The sequence below is a fragment of the Cebus imitator genome, unplaced genomic scaffold (assembly GCF_001604975.1).
Source record: "Cebus imitator isolate Cc_AM_T3 unplaced genomic scaffold, Cebus_imitator-1.0 Scaffold18, whole genome shotgun sequence".
Lineage (NCBI taxonomy): Eukaryota > Metazoa > Chordata > Mammalia > Primates > Cebidae > Cebus > Cebus imitator.
This window is the reverse complement of record NW_016107333.1, coordinates 489854-508343: the sequence shown is the minus strand read 5'-3', so window position 1 is coordinate 508343 and position 18490 is coordinate 489854. Positions and strand designations below refer to the sequence as shown.

At 41.6% G+C, this 18490-nt stretch overlaps 1 protein-coding gene across 1 annotated transcript in view; it reads right to left on the bottom strand.

Moving 5' to 3' along the window:
- The window catches only part of CHD6 (chromodomain helicase DNA binding protein 6), a 199449-nt gene that overhangs the window by 50682 nt on the left and 130277 nt on the right, over positions 1–18490 (bottom strand). Inside the window, exons 18-24 of the mRNA XM_017511844.2 lie at positions 10899–11063; positions 9443–9622; positions 8275–8385; positions 6383–6585; positions 5473–5672; positions 4601–4760; positions 819–908 (exon numbers count right to left, since the gene is read on the bottom strand). Of these exons, the coding sequence (XP_017367333.1) occupies positions 819–908; positions 4601–4760; positions 5473–5672; positions 6383–6585; positions 8275–8385; positions 9443–9622; positions 10899–11063 (1109 nt within the window). The remainder of the gene's footprint in view (positions 1–818; positions 909–4600; positions 4761–5472; positions 5673–6382; positions 6586–8274; positions 8386–9442; positions 9623–10898; positions 11064–18490) is intronic.

Here is an 18490-nt window from a genome sequence, read left to right as displayed (position 1 = left end):
GAGAGGCCTGGCTCTGATTACAAGCTGCCCCATGGGTAGGGTTGTCTATGTCCCTCTTTCTTACTTTAGTGCTCCTATGACCCCTAAAGACACTAGTGTTGCTCAGTGGAAAGCAAGAGAAAGAAGAAACCATGTCCCCAGCTAATCTCAACACAAAGTCCAAATATCAGCACTCTTGGTATTCTCTTGGAATGACAGGCGTGCACAGAGCTAGCAAACTGTATTTGGTGATCCCATCTATAAACTGGGACTTTCTGACAGCTTTATTAAGTGACCGCTGAGAACCTAGTAGCCTTACTTTTGGAAATTTTGGGATACTCCCACAGGATTCTATAGCTTTCAAAACACTAATTTGCAAAACTAACATGCAACAAATCAAATAGGCCGCACGTATTATTAATATGATTAGCAAATAAAGGAAGTATGTATATGAATACTAAGGCCAACAATGGGATTCTGGGTAAAACTTCCAGTCTATACATGCCAGATCAGGAACTGACACTAATTCTACTGTAATCACTTAAGGTACAGAAATGACTGTTTTAAAAGGAAATTTACAACACTTTTGAGGGAAATAAGATGAACTAACTCATCAAGTGTTAGGTTTCTAAGAAATGGTTTTCTCCTTTATTTTATTTGTAGATGACCTGATGAATTGTCCTTACTCTGCTTGCCTGTTCTCCCATCCGGGTCACTGGTCCTGAGCAAGGGGTGGGAGGAACATGGGCCTCTTTAAGCACAGGCAAGTTTGGCCAGCTCCATGAATAGGCATTTTATATCAATTCTTTAACATTGATATGTTGTTTGATTTGTTTTACCTGGCAGGAGTTCCTTCAAATGCTTTCTCAGCTGCTTCTCCCAGGATTTCAGCTTTTAGATAGTACAGCATCCGGACTCGCAGAAGTACTCTATTAAAGGTGAACCCATTAATGCAAACATATTAGAACCCGTAATTCTGTGAACCACATCCCCAAGTTAACACTGGGAAATTCTGGGCATTCCCATGTAGTTAATATTATGAAGTAATAGAAGAGAAGGCACTAGAAAAACAAAACACTATAGCAGACGTTATTATGATCATTCCCATTTTACAAAAGAAAATGACTGCATCAGTTATCTGTTAGACCATCCTGTGAGCCATAGCGGGCCGCAGGAACAGACAGCGCTTCCCATCTTTAAGAGTACTCATCCCTTCCATGTGGCCACAGTGACCTCTTAGGCAGAATGGGCTTCCGAGAGGCCCGCTACTGAAGAGTGAGTAAGGTCAACAGTGGTGCTTTCAAAGTTTCACTTGTACACAGTTAAATGAATAAAGGCAGGTGTCTATTTTTCATGGAAATATATCTTCTCTTCTGAGGTGCTCAATTCATTTTTATTCTGTATGGCCCATACTCAGGCTCCATGGGAATGCATCAAACATGTGTCAGACAAACCAATTAAGCAAGTATTTGTTGGACAACTACTATATGCCCTGCATCATGCTTGGTGCTATAGGTATAAAACAAAAGTAAACAAATTACACCCTGTTCTTGAGGAGGCTACAGCAGTCTAGTTGTGAAATGACACCAACCATGAAACGAAAGCATAGGAGGTAACAGTGAGGGCCCAGGTTCAATGCGTGTAAAAACAGGGTAAAAGGAAGGGTAGGCAGATGTAGACCAGACCATAGGGCAGACCACTTTGAAGGAATGCTTCCTATTCAGGGACGTAAAGAGGTTTAGAAGAATGCTTGTAATTTGCTCAATACCAGCCAGAAATGAAGGCTAGCCATTAAAAATGAAAGCCCATTTACATAAGCTTATATAAGAACTGATCTCCAAATAAATTGTTTAAAAAGGGATCAAACAGTATGTATCACAGATATTTTAAGGATGGAAAAAAGTGTCTGTACATTCGCATATGCTGGTACATGCACTGAGTATCTTTGGAAGAACCAGGTTGACAGTGGTTGACTCTAGAGATAACAACAGGGGAACTGGAGGTGGGAGGAAAACTTACTTTTCCCTACTTTTGTTTAAGAGATTCTAAACACATATATGTATTGCCTATTCAAAAGAAGTTAACATTGAAGGGTATGTACTATGGTTTGACTGTGTCCCCCAAAAGTTCGTGTGTTAGAAACAATTGCCATTGTAACAATATTAAGAGGTGGGACCTTTAGAAGTGATTGGGTCAAGAGGGCTCTGCTCCCATGAATGGGTTAATGCTGTTATGACAGGAGTGGATTCCTGATAAGGAATAAGCTCAGCCACATTTTCTCTATGTATCCCATGCAGATTTGCCATGGGATGCCTTTCGCCATCAGATGACCCTTGCCCACAGGCTGGCATCACGCTCTTGGATATCCCAGCCCGCACAGCCATGAGCCAATATCCAGTCTGTGGTATTCTGTTATAGCAGCAGAAAACGGACTAAGACAAAGGGGTGAGGTCTCTAACAAAGCATAATTTCTATCTATTAAATCTGGGTAGACAGTGCTGCTGTGGGCTCAAGTTATAGGTGGAAATACATAAAGGTAGAACTTACAGATTGGAAAGAATCCTTGGTATCTCTGGTACACCATTTCTTATCTCAACTGTCAATCAACTCAAATAATTCTGAGATTTTTTTTTTTTTTTTGAAATGGAATTTCACTCCTGTTGCCCAGGTTGGAGTGCAATGGCACGATCTCGACTCACTGCAACCTCCCCATCCTGGGTTCAAGCGATTCTCCTACCTCAGCCTCTAGAGTAGCTGGGATTACAAGTGCCCACCACCACATCCGGCTAATTTTTTTGTATTTTTAGTAGAGACGGGATTTCACCATGTTGGCCAGGCTGGTCTTGAACTCCTGACCTCAGGTGATCACCTGCTTCAGCCTCCCAAAGTGAGCCACCCCGCCTGGCCTGTTTTTTTTTTTTTTTTTTCCAAAGCCCAGAGAATAAGAACTCTTAAGAATTTACAACCACTGCCAATCCTTATTTGTACATGGTAGTAGCTGACAGCCTCCTTAGTAAAAACTGAAACAGAATGTCAGAGTTCTGCCTGCTGAGACTTAGCTCAATTACAGCAGGGCTTTCCTGAAAATATAAGATAGGGAAAGCTGTTTCCATTTCTATAAAGAGAAACAAATGTGTTGATGTCTGACAATACCTGCAACATGAGAGAACAGAATTTAAAGCCAATAGTATTCAATTTTCCTCTGAATGGGAGGGAAATCAATTCAGAGGAAGGATGGGCAATTCCTCATAGACAGCCCCCTCCTCCCAGCTGGTGTCTGAACTCAAAGGGACACACAGCTGAAGCAGGTGTGAAACACCCTTGGTTTAGCCAAAGAAAACAACCCATTAATATTTTGGGTGGTGATATATCCTTTTTTCTTTTAAAAGTATTTTACTGATGTAAAATATACTTCCATAAAGTGCACACTGCACACACGTATAGCTTAAAGAATTTCTACAAACAAAACATATGTGTATATTCAGCATTCAGATCAGGAAGAATTTTTTCCCTTAAGTCCTGTTGGCATTCCCTTCCGGTTACTATCCCACCCCCAGTGGATAACGATTATCCTGTCTGCTATTAGCTTGGATTTGAAAGAATGCTTTTTAAGTTTGTAAAGTTTCTTTTGATGACAATTTCATGGCTAAAATAATATAGTGGTGATAATAACGACATTTTGAGTTCTTACTGCTATCTCTGAAGAACCTGTACTTTTATGTACAATAGTTTTTATTACAGTATTGGGCATGAAACTTATCTTCAAATATTTGAGGGGATCAAGAGAAAGGATTATACTTTATCTGTAAAAGAAAAAAAAAAAAACCCACAACCCAACAACTACAGAATAATTAAGAAGATGTTACAGGGAGGCAGGAAAACCCAAGCAAAAGCTCTTAACCTATAAGGTAATAAACTCTTGATTACAAGAGGTGTGCAACCAGAGGCCCTCACACTACCTACAAGGAATGCTGGAACGATAACTCTTGCATGACCTTGACATGAATTAGATAGTTTCCAAGGGTCAGATACATTGCAGATTGATGCAAATATCCACATGCAAACTTGCCACTGTTTTGTTGCTGAATGCCCTAACTCCCCAAGACTAAACTACATATGAACATAGTTTCATCTTCAATCACTGTTTTTTTGCTGTCTCCACCCCACCCAATCCCAGCTGTTAGCCTACAGATACAAAGAATACTATCTCAAATGCATGCCTATCAAAGAACTGAAGGCCATGAATGGCAACAGCAAACTGGAAGAGGAGGCTGAGAGTAGCAGTGACCAAGGCCAATGTTCTGCCTTTGTTAATGTGGCCTCAGGAGGAGAGGATGACCTGACTGGTTTTTGAGGGTCAAAACAGAAAAATCCTCAGGGGTATATACAATGCAATGGCAGAGGGGCCAGGTTCTGTGGGAGGGCAGAAGTACTGTTAAAGGAGTTACAGGAGCTGCAACATGAATTCTGACCCACTTTAGACCACAGATAACACATCTGGTTTTTCTAGACCTTGCATGGAAGTAGCACAAGAGCATGAAGTGGCCTCCCTGTGGAGTTCCCAGGAATTGAAGCAGTTTGAGCCAGGCTGCCACCAGGGTATGGGAGAGGGCACACTCACTTGTTGCAGTGCTGTTTGAGGTGCTTCTTATAGCCGTCATCATGCAAGACCACCTCGGGGTTGCAGGTGGCCAGCCAATCTGCATCCTTTAGCTCTGGGATTAGCAGCTGGTTCTTCGTCTTCTTCCCTTTCCTCCCTCTGGGGACTGGGGCAGACAAGCCTGAAACAGAAAGACAGCACAGGGCAAGTGGATGAGCCAAGGAGGGTTAAACATGGGTTTCAGAGCTGGGTTGGGGTAAAAACAGAACCGGGCTGTGGTCTGGATGGCAGACCCTACTCCTCAGCCCATAGGTAGTGGTGGTGGGAAGGCCATGCACCTGGTTTCCTCCTTAGTAAACTCCAGGACCATTTAGTCAGTAAGATTTCCCAAGTACCCTGTAGGGATTAAGGAAAGTGTAACTTAACCTGTGGCCTTTGGGAACTTACAACCTGGCTGGGAGAAAAGGAACATTTGACTTGAAACTTCAAGGGGTGTGTTGGCCAAGGACAGGGAAGAAGGAGTGTGGTGTAAGAGAAGGCACAGACAGAGGTGGGAAAGGGACAGGATGGTGAAATGCATAAGGCAAGTCACAGAGCACAAGGCGTGCGTCCCTAATTCGGAGGTGGAACTCGCATGAGACAGGTTTGTGGGCAGGACTGGATGTGGGAAACTTTAAGAGGGCCCAGTTGTACTTAAACAAAATATCACAGGTAGTAACAGGGGGGAAGATTCTGAGGCAGAACTGAAAGCATCATCTTTTCCCACTGGTAACATTCTGAAAAACACCCGAGAAAGAGAAGTCCCCCAAAGCACAGCCACACAGCCCCACAGAGGAAGAGGGAATGAAGTGCATGGGAATCTGCTTCTTAGGCGTGGCCCTGCCACCTCTCACCTGAATGGTTTTGGAGGGTCTGGGCCTGCCCATCTTTGGTAGGTGTGATCAGTTCCCAAATGAAGCTCTTGATCTTCTCATCCCCCTTATAATGCTTGACACAGTACACCAGGAGGGCACGGCAAATCATTTCCATGTCCTTCTCGTTCAGATGCCACTTGAATCGGCCATGAGTCAGGATGTCCTTCCACCGGCCCCAGCTGACAGTGGACATACAGACAGGTATTAGAAGGATGGGCCAGGCCATGCATGCAGCCTCCCCATAGAAGGAGAAACAAGAGCCATACATGATTTTTGTTCTCTGTAGGTCTGTTAATCATCCCGAGGGCTTTGTCCCGGAAGGCCTTTGAGGACCACTGGATTGTGGCACACCAAGTATCACTAAGGTGATCTGGATGTTGGGCACTGAGTGCTTCCTATGGCCACTACAATGTTAAAGAGGGAGGAACCAAAATACTGGGAGCAGGGAATAAATTTGGAATTAAAAGAGTCCAGCAGCACTATTCAAAAGTAATGATGAGCTCACAGAAGCTGAACCTTTGATTTCTACCAGAGCCAAAGCCCTGCAGGAATTATGCCTTGACTATAAAATCTATTGTGTGGACTCCTTATATATCCTTGAGGGATGAGGGGAAGCAGGAAATCAGTACCAGACAGCAAATTAGTACCAGAGATTTTCTGTGACAAGTGTATGAGAAAATCATGGCACGTCTGCATTGTGGTTGCAGAGCACACGGTGGCTGAGAGGGATTCTGGGCAGAAAGCACAGTGCTCTCTTGCTCCAACAGATCCCCCTTTGCCCTGTAATTCCAGAGGGGACTGGAGAGACATCCTAGACAAATCTCAGGGACTAAAAAACAGAGGGGAACAAACAATAACAACAACAAAACCAAGCAGAGCCAATACCCACCCAAAGATGAGCAGGTTCTTCTCTACCCGGAAGCACTCGGCTCGGAGGTAGCGCCTGGCTTTGTCATTGAGGCGCCTGGATCTCGTGGGCCTTTCATCTGAGTCGCTGTCTAACTCTGAAAACTCCATGAGTTCGTCTTCCTCAAATGAATTGTAGTGTTTGGTCTGCTTTCTCACGCGAGGTCGGTCGATCACTAAGCTTTCCTGGAAATGGAGAGGACTACTAGGAAGAAAGTCCTCTTCTCTCTATTCCTAACACAGTGCACAAGTGTATCCCTAGGACACATTTGGGAGAGAACATGCCCCTATCTCATCCTCCAGCACAAAAGGCTCTTCCCTTCCCAGCACACCTGCTGTCTCCATGACCACAGGACAAGCAGAGAGGATTCTCTGGGACTTGCTTAAGTTGGTGTGTTCCCTGGCCCCCAGTATTGCTCGTCACCATCTGCTGTTTCTGCAGTCACTCTACCCAGAATGTGGGCAGGCAAGGCCCCCCCAGTGACCAAAGTGGTGGTCGGCTCTTGCCAAGAAAGACTGCAGTGGTGAAGCCCCAGCTGTTCTGCCCAGCATGCAGAGAGCAGTCTGCACTCTGGAGACAAGATAAGCCAGAGAATTCCATCTGCTCAGCAACTTTCTGAAGACAAACGCATATTCCTGCTTTATTTATCTGCCTTCCACTGGTTCTATCTACTAACCTTTTGCCTTTCACTGAAAATACCATCTCCAGCTCAGGAGCCTCCCTCATTCTGACGGCCCCCCTGGCCATTTTGTCTTCCCTAGTCTTCATTGTTCCCTGCTCTTCACTTCTTCCCCCCATCCCTCTTCCCGAAGCCAGGCTAACCTCCTGACTACTCCTCCACATAGCCCAGATAGTGTATGTCCAGTGTTATCCCTGCTTTGGTCACGGTGCTTCCCAAATCAGAAGGCTCCAAGTGCTTCTGCCTGGCTATAGGGCCACAGTACTTTCTTCCCCTGCTTGTACCCACTGTCCTGCACACACCCACTGTCCTGTAGCTTCTTGATTGTGACACTGTGAAACACTTAGAACTGGTTACTAAAGGGGACCGGAGAATCTTCTTAAAAGAGGAAAATCAGCATTTCTATTTATAAGAGAAAAGAAGGTAGATTAAGCAACCTGTGGTGGTTCTGGCTGGGTGCTGGTTACCAAACTACAAGCAGGGACTGTCTCCTGGGTTTGTGGAGCGGTAAGTTCAATACTTACCTGAGAAGACACTCATCCTGAAGTGAGGTGACGGGGTCAGAGATGAAGGAAGGGAAGCTAACATTTAAGGGATGCCTCACAGTGGGCTGGGCACTGGTGCCAGTTATATCCACAAATGTTACCTCATAACCCCAGTGTAGGCCTCACCACCTCCTTTTCTACTCATCTCGGTGGGGGTCATGTACTTCATCCAAAGGCATACTCTGGTTTCATTCCAAAGCCCACTTTTTTTCTCATGTTCAGAATTAAGAAAACATGAGACACTGGAAGAATGGAGGTAAAGCCAACAAACTTTTGTCATGCTTTTTTCCCTCTTTCTATTATGTGTGAAGTTTCTCTCACAGGAAGTGTTGAAATAGAAACAAAATGGTCACATGCCAGGGATAGACTGTTGGCTTGAGACAGAGATCTGAACTTGACCCATGTATCCAGTTCCAGTTCTAATTGCCTTCGTCTAATTTCCCAGGTGCCCAACAGACTGGTCATTTAAAAATGACAACAGTTAATATTTATTGAGTGTGGTCTATGTGCCAGGCATGTGTTAAATATGGTACAAATATCATTTAAGAATCAAGACTCAAGAGTAAATAATAACTTGAGCTGTGTAGGAATTTATTGTCATACATGACACAAGTGAAGGTTCCATGGAATGAAATATTATCATGCTGTACCTTTTCATTCTTTGCTTCAGTGTCTAGTTCAGCTATTTTAGCCCATTTTTGCCAAAAGTTAGGATCATCTAAGGAAATATCTGTTCTGTTTCCTGAAGCCACAAAGCTAGCCTGTGAAGAAGACAAGAATTAACAAACTGTGCTTAAACATAGTACAAACTAATAAAACACCTGTGTTATTTCAAATACAGGAGAAACCTAAGTATATTATCTATTTACATTCAAAATCAAAACCCTAACAGAGCTTCCAAAATGAATGTGAAAATCTCACGGCTATTCTTTTTTATTCATTTATTTTAAAGATTGGGTGAGAAAATTACAATTTCAACAGAAGGGATCATTTTTTTTGGAGCTCAAACTTGGAAGCAGGAAGGCAAACCCCAGAGACAATGGCAATGTGCCACCTGGTGTCTAGTTCCCTATGAAAGAGTTAACTCTTAAAACCTTTCTAGGTTTTTCTTTTAGTGCAGCAGTTACCAATGTCTGCTATGGAAAAGGTACTCGGGTGGGCAGTATGAAGTGTAGAAACAAGGGATAGTTCACCCATACTCTCCTTATAAAACAGAATATCCTACTAAAAAACTTCCAGATGTTACCAAACAGGAGATTTAATCAAACAGATTATAAAGCTCACACAGGAATCAGCAGTGGCTGTGGTTAGGGAAACCTGAGAGTGATCTGCTAAATTCTAAATACAGTGACCTAAACAGCAGAAGAGTCACCCAGACTAGAAGCTGAGAATTTTAAGTGAAATGTCTTTCCCATGAAATAAACAAACTACTTGCTTGAGTTTGGGGAATGGACCGTTCATTGGAGCTTCCACTCTCTAACAGTGATCAAGAAGTGCTCTATAAGGGAATCAAGATGTCCACTGGAAGGTTTCAGAGCAGTCCTTGCAAACCGAGCCAACTGGGAACACAGCGTTTATTCTGTTAAAGATCAGCTCTCAAAGATGAGAAGTGGCATCTTCTTTCTACAGCCCCTGACTCCCTATTCAGACTTCCTTCCTCTAAGGATCTACCTCTTTAGACAGTCATGCAGACTAAATGTGCAACCAATTTCAAGGCTTTGCATTCAGAAAAACAGAAACCCTGCTAATGGGTTTCAGAGAATAAACATTTTTTTTTCCTCTCCCACTCCCGACAGCTCTGGAGAGAAGGCCCTATACCTTGGCAAAAGTGGACCCTTTCCCCTCAGACTGGATGGTGATGGTGTGGGTTCTCCTCTGCAGAATCTGGTCTATGTCTTCTTCACAGAACTTGGAGCCTTCATCTTCTTCGTCCATTAAGGCTCCATAAGCACCTTTCCGAAGTAAATCCTCCACCTCCATTTTTGAGAGCTGCTGAACCTGGACAGGTTACCAAAGGCTACTCACAAAGTGGAAAATGTATAGGAGGAAAACAGCCTCAAAACTGGTCTTTGTGATTGAGTACATCATTCCTCCACGAACTCTACATGTTAGAAGAACAAAGGACGTGGGCAACAAACTTCAGCTAATGAAAACCCAGTTAACGATACTCTGGGAGAGCAGGCAGACAGGCCTCTATAGGCAGCTCTGCAGTAAAGCCCAGCACATGATCCAAGGTCCCTAACATTCTTCAGGACATTGGTTATTATCAAATGTCACAAATCACTACAATTATGCAGCACTGAAGATGGTATTTTTGACATCTTTATAGTTTACTTTGAGCCTGTACCTTTAAAAACCTCCAGATGTACCAAACAAGCAGAAGAACAATGATTTATTCATTATTAAATAAATATGTATATTAGTACTGGAAATGATGTCATTTCTCAGCAAAAAAAAATGATCCCATGACAAATGTGATCTTCTCAACTCTTGAGGAAAACAGGAAATGGGGTTCCAAACACCCTCTTCTGGTTCTAATTAAGAATCTGGTTCTCTTTATATCAATCACAAGAGGGAATTCCATGACTCTCTGTATGACTAACTTGAAGTATTATACTTAGCAACATATGTATAGCTAAGAGGATATGGAACATCTGGACTAAAGGCAACTCATTTAGAAGGTTTAAGCATCAATCTTTGATGCCCTGAGTTCAGAGATTAAGGAGATATTCTGCTTTGTTTGTCTATACTTTAAGAACATTTAAGAATCTTAGTTGCAATTCTTATCCCCCTAGAAGGGGAAAAATATTTTAACTGTCTTATTTCAAGCTGCTAATTTATTCATTCATTTACTGACCATCCAGCACCTTATGTCTTTAATATGTCGAGCACTGTTAGGGGCTGAGGGGACATACATTAAATTGGTCCCAGTCACTCTCAAAGCTCAAAGTCTGAGGTATGAGATAAGGCATAGTAACAAATACAATGTTAAGATCTACTGGCTTCTAATGGGCATGGTTAAAACTTCTTTACTGATATGTCACACCATGCTGGGCAAACCTACCTCATAACCACTTCTATGGATTTCCAGTATCCACTCAGAAAACACAGAGACCTGACTCTGAATAATACCTTGTTGTAGGGAATTACCCAACAATTATGTGAGGGCTGGCTCAGTGCAGTGAAAGTAACCCCGAAACAGTGCTCAGAGAAGCCTGCCTGGGCTGTGTGACCAATGCCCCTTAAGACTCCAGAGCAGGCCCATCACACTCACCCCATTGGTGCCACCCTTTCGGTTGATGTCCTGAAGAACAGCCTTGTCCAGCCCCAGCTTTAGGCTGGCCTTGTCAAACATCTCGCGCTCATAGGAATTTCGAGTGATGAGGCGATACACCTTCACAGCTTTGCTCTGGCCTATGCGGTGACATCGGGCCTGAGCCTGGGAAGAAGGAGGGTCATATGCATCATGTCACCATAAATATAACAACAGCAGCCCTGGGAATAGGGGAGTGCTTAAATGTCACATTGTGTGAGTGGCCAGCTCTCAGTTACAAGTCACAGGACTGATTTCAGAAGAGAAATCATACCCGAAAGTTGGCTGCCACCTCTGTGGCCACTCATTTCTTCTTCCATTGTGTACTGACTACTGTGCGCCAGGGATAAAGCAATGAGAAGGACATGGTGTCCTCTCCCCTCCCCCTGCCGTTGTCTGTGCATGAGTGGCACTCATTCCCAGGATGCTCTCCTGTACTCTTGGAAGATGGTTCAGAGCTGGTAGCACTTTAAAATTTTGCTATAAAAATTCTCAAACATACAAAAGCATATAGAAAAGTATAATGACTTCTTATGAACAATCTTGTTTATTTTTACTGCACTCCACCCTCCCAGATTATTAGGAAGTAAATTCTAAGTGTCATACTGTTCCATCCTTACATATTTCAATACCCATTTCTAAAGATACCGACTCTTGTAAAATATATATTATTACCACTGCCACAGTTAAAAACAATTCAATTTCTGCTGTCACTGAATAGGTGCCTTTATTCCCTGCATTGTCTCTAAATTAGGAGTTCTACCTTAGAACTTGATCAGTCTAGTATTTGACTTCTGGCAAGAGTACTTCATAGGTAGTGTCTACATGTCCATCAAGAGGCAAATGGTATCTGGTCATCTTTCTTCTGAATTGATGATCATTGCCTAGATCTGTTAATTCATCAGGGGCTACCCTAATGTACAGTTCATGTAAGAGTGACAAACTAGATCTTTGATTCTTTCTCTTTGACATTTCCAAAATAACATCCCAAAAAGAGATCCAATGAAATTTTTAAAATTACTTCTTTATGGAATACAATGAAGGCATACATTTAAATACATCTGCCATGTTTCACTGCACTGCAGTTATTATTCTTATTGCTGTTCACATTTGGCCCATGGCTGAGTTCTTTCAACATGACCTAGTCAAATGTGGAAAAAAGGAAGACTGGAATCAACTCTGTGGTATTTGAATGGACTGGAGGTATCAGTATGAACTCATGGTTAGGTGTGTATGTATATATACACACGTATAGACACACAGATACAGAAATAGATATGAATATGTGTACATTTATGTTTGTTATATCAAAGTCTTTTGATAGTTCCTTTGCTTTCAACATATTCCATACTCCTCTTGTACAATTCCTGCCCAGACCTGGCTTCAGCCATTTTGTTTCCAGGAGTCCTAGTTTCTTTTGTGGGAATGTTTTTTCCCCCAAGAAAGCAAGCAGAGGGGTGATTATTGACACTGAGAGGAAGGGGTAGCCTTGCCATGTGAGTGAGCCCTCCAGGTATCACTGGACACCCAGGGTCCTCACTTACCTTGGCCCAGAGCAGTAAGAAATGCAGCCCTTGCTCCTCTGTGAGTTAGTGGCAGAGCAAGACTGGAGCCTTGGATTCCTGCTCCTGCCCCATGATCTTGATCCTGGAGATCAGAATATCAAGCAATGGGGCTCCCATGTCTGAGGCCAGGCTATTTAAGTTGGATTTGAAGTTACTGGGCCCATAGAAAGGGGATGAGTCTAAGCAGGAATTCTATGTTTGCCCATAAGGGACTCACCTGGTACCAGAATCTCTGGATATGGCAGCCTCCACCCATTCGCTGCCCACACTCTTCCCCTAACCTCATGGCTGAAAATGACACCAGAATTCCTATAACTTACTACTAAAGTGACTCAAGGACCAAGAAGCTCAGTAAGAGTACAGGGACAGAAGGCCACTAGGGTTGGTGGGTACAGGAAATAACTATCAGAGCAGGGCTAAAGGAAGGTAGATCCCAGGCATCTCCTGCTACTCGGCCCACTGTGTTACAGAGGTTCTCCTTGCAATGAGAAAGCCTGAAGTTCATCTTGGTGCCCCAAATTTGCATATGCTGTGATATGGTTTGGCTGTGTCACTATCCAAATCCCAACTTGAATCGTATCTCCCAGAATTCCCATGTGTTGTGGGAAGGACCCGGGGGGAGGCAACTGAATCATGGGGGCCAGTTTTTCCCATGCTATTCTCATGATAGTTAATGAGTCTCATGAGATCCGATGCATTTATCAGGGGTTTCCGCTTTTGCTTCTTCCACATTTTTCTCTTGCTGCCGCCATGTAAGCAGAGCCTTTCACCTCCTGCCATGATTCTGAGTCCTCACCAGCCAAGTGGAACTATAAGTCCAATTTAATTTCTTTTTCTTTCCAGTCTCTAGAATGTCTTTATTAGCAGTGTGAAAATGGACTAATATATCCTGGTTTACCAAGTTGTTCTTGGGGCAGGACGCAAGGCAGGACTTGTTTTCTACTGTCACTTTCTTAGACTCAACAACGGTGGTCACTTACGGGGAGGCCCAGACCCCACTGAGGAAGGAGCACATGGCTGGCTGGCAAGAGCTTACATGTGAGGTCACCAAGCAGGGTCAGCAAAACAGACTCTGGGCTCTCTGTGCTGAGCAGGGCCACCAGGAAGACCAGAGCAAAGGTCTTCATAGCGTGGGAACAGCTTATTTTTCCTCTCTCTGCCCAGGCTGTAGGGCAAGTGGCTAACGAACAGTCTAGCCATAGGCAGGAGTAGAAAACTTAAGAGACAACAATCTGGATGCCCTAGGGTTGGTCACTGCTACTAGAATGGTCATGGTTTCTAGGACCTACTCAGTGGGCAAATATAGGAAGTGTTTGGGTGTATATGGTGTATATAAACATATGCATATATAAGACAAAATACAGCATGAGGTCATACTGATACTTTTAGTTCAAATTATGATTGAGGGATTTTAATTTCATCAACCTCACATCGGTATTTCCTTAATCATGTTGAAAAACTCAATTTTCAACCACACCAATATCATTACTCATTTGATTTGTCCCATAATGTAATATTTTCAGAAAACCAAAACCATTACAACTCACTCAAAACATAATTACCAAAAACAATGCAAGATTTTTCTCTCCCTCAGCCACTCAGGGTTATATCCCACTAGGTATGTACAGTGTTTTAAATACACATTTGAAAGTAGGTTTCTTTTCTGTAGCTGCAGGGTTAACAATCCTGAAACTACTTTCTGTTTAATCTAGGATTCAGCAAATGAGTAAAGATGTTGGGGGTAGCAGGAGTAAGGGCTTTCACTGTTGGAGAAGGGATTATAAAAATGGAAAGGAGGAAAACGAAAAAAAACTCTGTGGTGCTAGAATGAATTGGCAGTATCATACGTGTTAACTCATGGCTAGGTTTACATGTGTATTTATACACACACATACATATATGTAAAGATACAGAAATAGGTATGGATATGCATGTATATGTATGCACACATACATATACAAATGAATGCATATATTTATACATATGCATATATCATAATCTCTCTTTCTGTGTGTATTCCAGCTATGTCCACTGAGAAGGCCTAGAAGAAACATCATTGCAGTAGCAGTGAACACACCTAATTCCCGAGTCTTGATTTCTAAAAACCATTCTCCATACGACAGAGCCACAGTGTGCTAGAGAAATGGCTAATTGTAGCTAGGACTGTGGTAGAGAAAGTACAGAATAAACTTGAAACATGTTACTGTGTCAGATGTAAGTAAGAAAGTACTCAACTAATGAGGGAGGCATATGAGAATAACACTTAAAGCTTGAAGAGATTCCCACTGGCTAAGTCTATAACTATACAAAGAGAACATCAAAATAGAGATAGTAATAGATTATAACTCACTGATTAAAAAAAGAACCCATGTATTCATATTGACAAAAATAAATGGGAGGAAAAGGGAACACTCTTCCTTACAGCAAAATGTGAACTAACAAGTGCAGAGTGAGTTAGAAAATCACCACTTTGTACCCATCACAGTGATAACTGATTCAGCCCAAAATAATGGATGCTAAAACCAATGGGTGAAACTTTGATGAGGAATAGATATAGTTCCAATGTATTTCTCCAAAATTACTTATTTTCAAAGGGAAAAACAGAAACTCTATAGTGGAGAATTCTGACAGACATCACCGTACTAAGTGATCAGTGTTACTATCATCAGACAAATGGACACCACGTTTTTCCTGATGCGATATATTGAGAAGATGTGTCAGTTCCGTGGTGGTACTAAACCTAGATCCAATCCTCAGGAAATACAGACGAACCCAAACTGAGGGCAAACCTACAAAAAAAAAAAAACTGGCCAGTACTCTTCAAAAACTTGAAGGCCATAAAATAAAAACTGAGAAACCGACTGAGATTAAAGGAGACTAACGAGACATGACAGCTATAAAAGACGTTGAAAGAAACGGTTAAGACTTGAATATGAACTATAGATTGGAGAACAATATTTTTATTTCTTGATTCTGAGAACTCAACTGTGGATATACAAGGGAAAGTCCCAGTAAACCACACACTGAAAGTATTTAGGGGACAAGCGGGCACAATGCCTGCAACTTACTCTCAAATACCTCAAACAAAAAAGTGATGTATGTGTCTACACATGTAATCAGAAAGAAAGGGACAGACACAAAGGATTGAGAAAGAGCAAAAATGGTAGAGTCAATGAGGCAAAATATAAACACAGTTTGTGAATCTGGATAAAGGGTACACTGGCGTACAAAATGAAATTATATAGAAATGAAAATGTATTAAAACATTAAATACAGACCCTTGAAATAATCATTTTCTGTGAGTTATATGCTATTCACTTGATACACAGCTAGAGTCAATTGTTTCATTTTGCTTTTGAGTTTTAGGAATTGATGTTTCCCCTCTTAATTTAACTACACTGAAGGAGATGGTTAAGAAAATAAACTTAGCAACTTTGGTAAATAGAATTGTGCTTATATACTGTAATACTAATGACCAATAACCCCACTAGACCAATATTATATTCTAGTAAATGTATTTTCCACAAAATATGGGTTAGCAATTCTAAAACTACTTGATGTGTACAGTAGGCTGAAATAAATGAGTAAATATACTGTGTTATGATAAAACGCTTCATCCTGCCAGAGAAAGAAGTTACAAATAAGTAAGAGGAGACTACACACACTGTAACCAAAAAATTCACTATGGACGAATATACACAGAATAAATAAAGCTGTGTTGTATGAGTGCTTGTGTAAGTATACATACATCTGTTTCCTAGCTCCATGTGCACAGAGGATCCAGAAGTAATAACATTCCAGTAGCAGTGGGCATGCCTAGTAGCCAGACCTTGGTTTATAAATGCTATTATCAAATAAAAGAAAGCAAGGATCCTGGGAGAATGGTCAATTCCAAGGCTGGGGCAGGAAAAATGCAACATGGATGTGAACATCTCATGGTGCCAGAAAGTAAGAAGCACTCAAAAAACTATGGGAGAATTTCAAAAAAACACAGAAGCCAATGTGACGGAGGTACCAATGGCCGAATCTGAACAACTTGAAAACAAAATAAATAATGAGTAAGGATTATAAAATAAAAGAAATATCCACGAGCCAATACTGATATAAATAAATGGGAGACAAAGGACAACTTCGTTATAGAATTCTTATTAATAAATGTAGAAAGAATGATGAGAATAAAAAATTACCATTAGCTAAACACCATGGTAATAATTTACTGAAAGCAAGAACCATTGATGGATGCTAAAATTAACGGAAAGAAGGAGAATGAGAAACAGGATAGAGCCTCAAAATAGCCACTGAGAGGATACTAATTTTTAGAGATTAAAAAGTTATTTTATGGTGGAGAAACTTGGCAGATGGCATGTTAACCAAGTAATCAAAGTTACATCACGACTAATAAGATGTATTCATATAATGGACTGAGGAGGACATAGCATGTTTTCTATGATATTCTTGCCTAAAATCCAAGAGTATCACAACCTCAAATCTCACCATTAAGAAAACATCAGGCAAACACAAACTGAGGAACCTTCTACAAAACAGCTGGTCAGTACCCTTTAAAAGTGTCAAGGTCATGAAAGATAAGGAAAGGCAAAGGAACTGTCACAGACTGGAGAAGGTTAGGGAGTCATGACTTCTAAATGGAATGCAGATACTGGGCCAGAAAAAAACTTCTTGTGAGAAACTGAAGGAAATGAATAAAGTCTGTAGATTAAAGTGTATCATATCAATGTTGCTTTTGGTTTCAATCATTATATTACGGTTACATAGGATGTCAACATTAAGGGAAGCTGTGTGAAGGGTACATTGGAATTCTCCATAATTTTTGCAACTTCTTAAAAAGTTTTAAAAAATAAATTTTGTTTTAATAATAAGGTAAAATACTTAAAATGGTTCTAAAGTCAAATACACAAAATGGCATATTTGGAAAAACTAGCCTCTTTCCCTGTCACTTCCATCCTGTTCTCTAAAGGTTAACCATTTAAAAGCAAGTTTATTTTAGTTTTATCCTTGGTAGGGAAGGGAAAGATAGCTACAAAGACACACAGACTTTTAAGATAAATGCTAACATACGGTACAAACCTTTTCCACCTTATTCCCCCCCCACCCTCCTTAATGTATACAGGGTACAATTCCATAGCAGGATATAGTGATATTCTTCATTCTTTTTTCATAGCTGAATATACTATAGTTTATTCAATTAGTTGTCTATTGCTGAACAATGAGTTGTGTAGTCTTTGGCTATTGCAATTAGTTGCTGGGCCTTCTTTCTGTATCTTTAGCAGTAGCAAATCTGTTACTGAGAGATGGTTTGATGAAAAATTCTGGAAATTAAGTGATCAAGCTAAGTAATATGGTTTATGAGACCTTCAAGGGAGTAATCTTATATGGCCATTAAGTACTGACCCTGATTTTTTTTTCTGGCTCATATGGTGTTGAGGGTAAATTACAAGAGGGAGTTGAAAAGTTCTGGGCAGAAGTCTGATAGAAGAGCCCTGCAGACACTGCTAACGGCCTTCGTGGCATACATCGCTCTTTCTTGCTCACTGCCAGAACCCTGACTCTTGCACAGGGCAGCAACATGTTCAACCAATATCACTTCCAGCCTCCCAGGGTTGGCCAGGTAACACAGTCCTAGACGATGAGGTATAACAAAGCCTCCTGAAGATACGTGCCAAAGTTCTGCTTTCCTGTAAAAACCAACATGCCTGCTGCTTCCCTTATTTTTCCTTTCTGAGATGGAATCAAGAGGCTGTAAATCACACACACTGAGGATAGTGGAGGAAAAAGACAGAAGGAACCTGGGACTCTGATGACACTATGAGGTCGTCTTACTAGTCCTCAACTGCCCACCTCTGGACTTCTTGTTAACAGAGAAAAATAAACCCCTGTTTAGGAGAGCCGAGGCCACAAGCAGCTAAATTACATGGAAATAAACATGTTCTCTCCCAAGATGACTAACCTGAAGGACAATAGGGTGAGTCC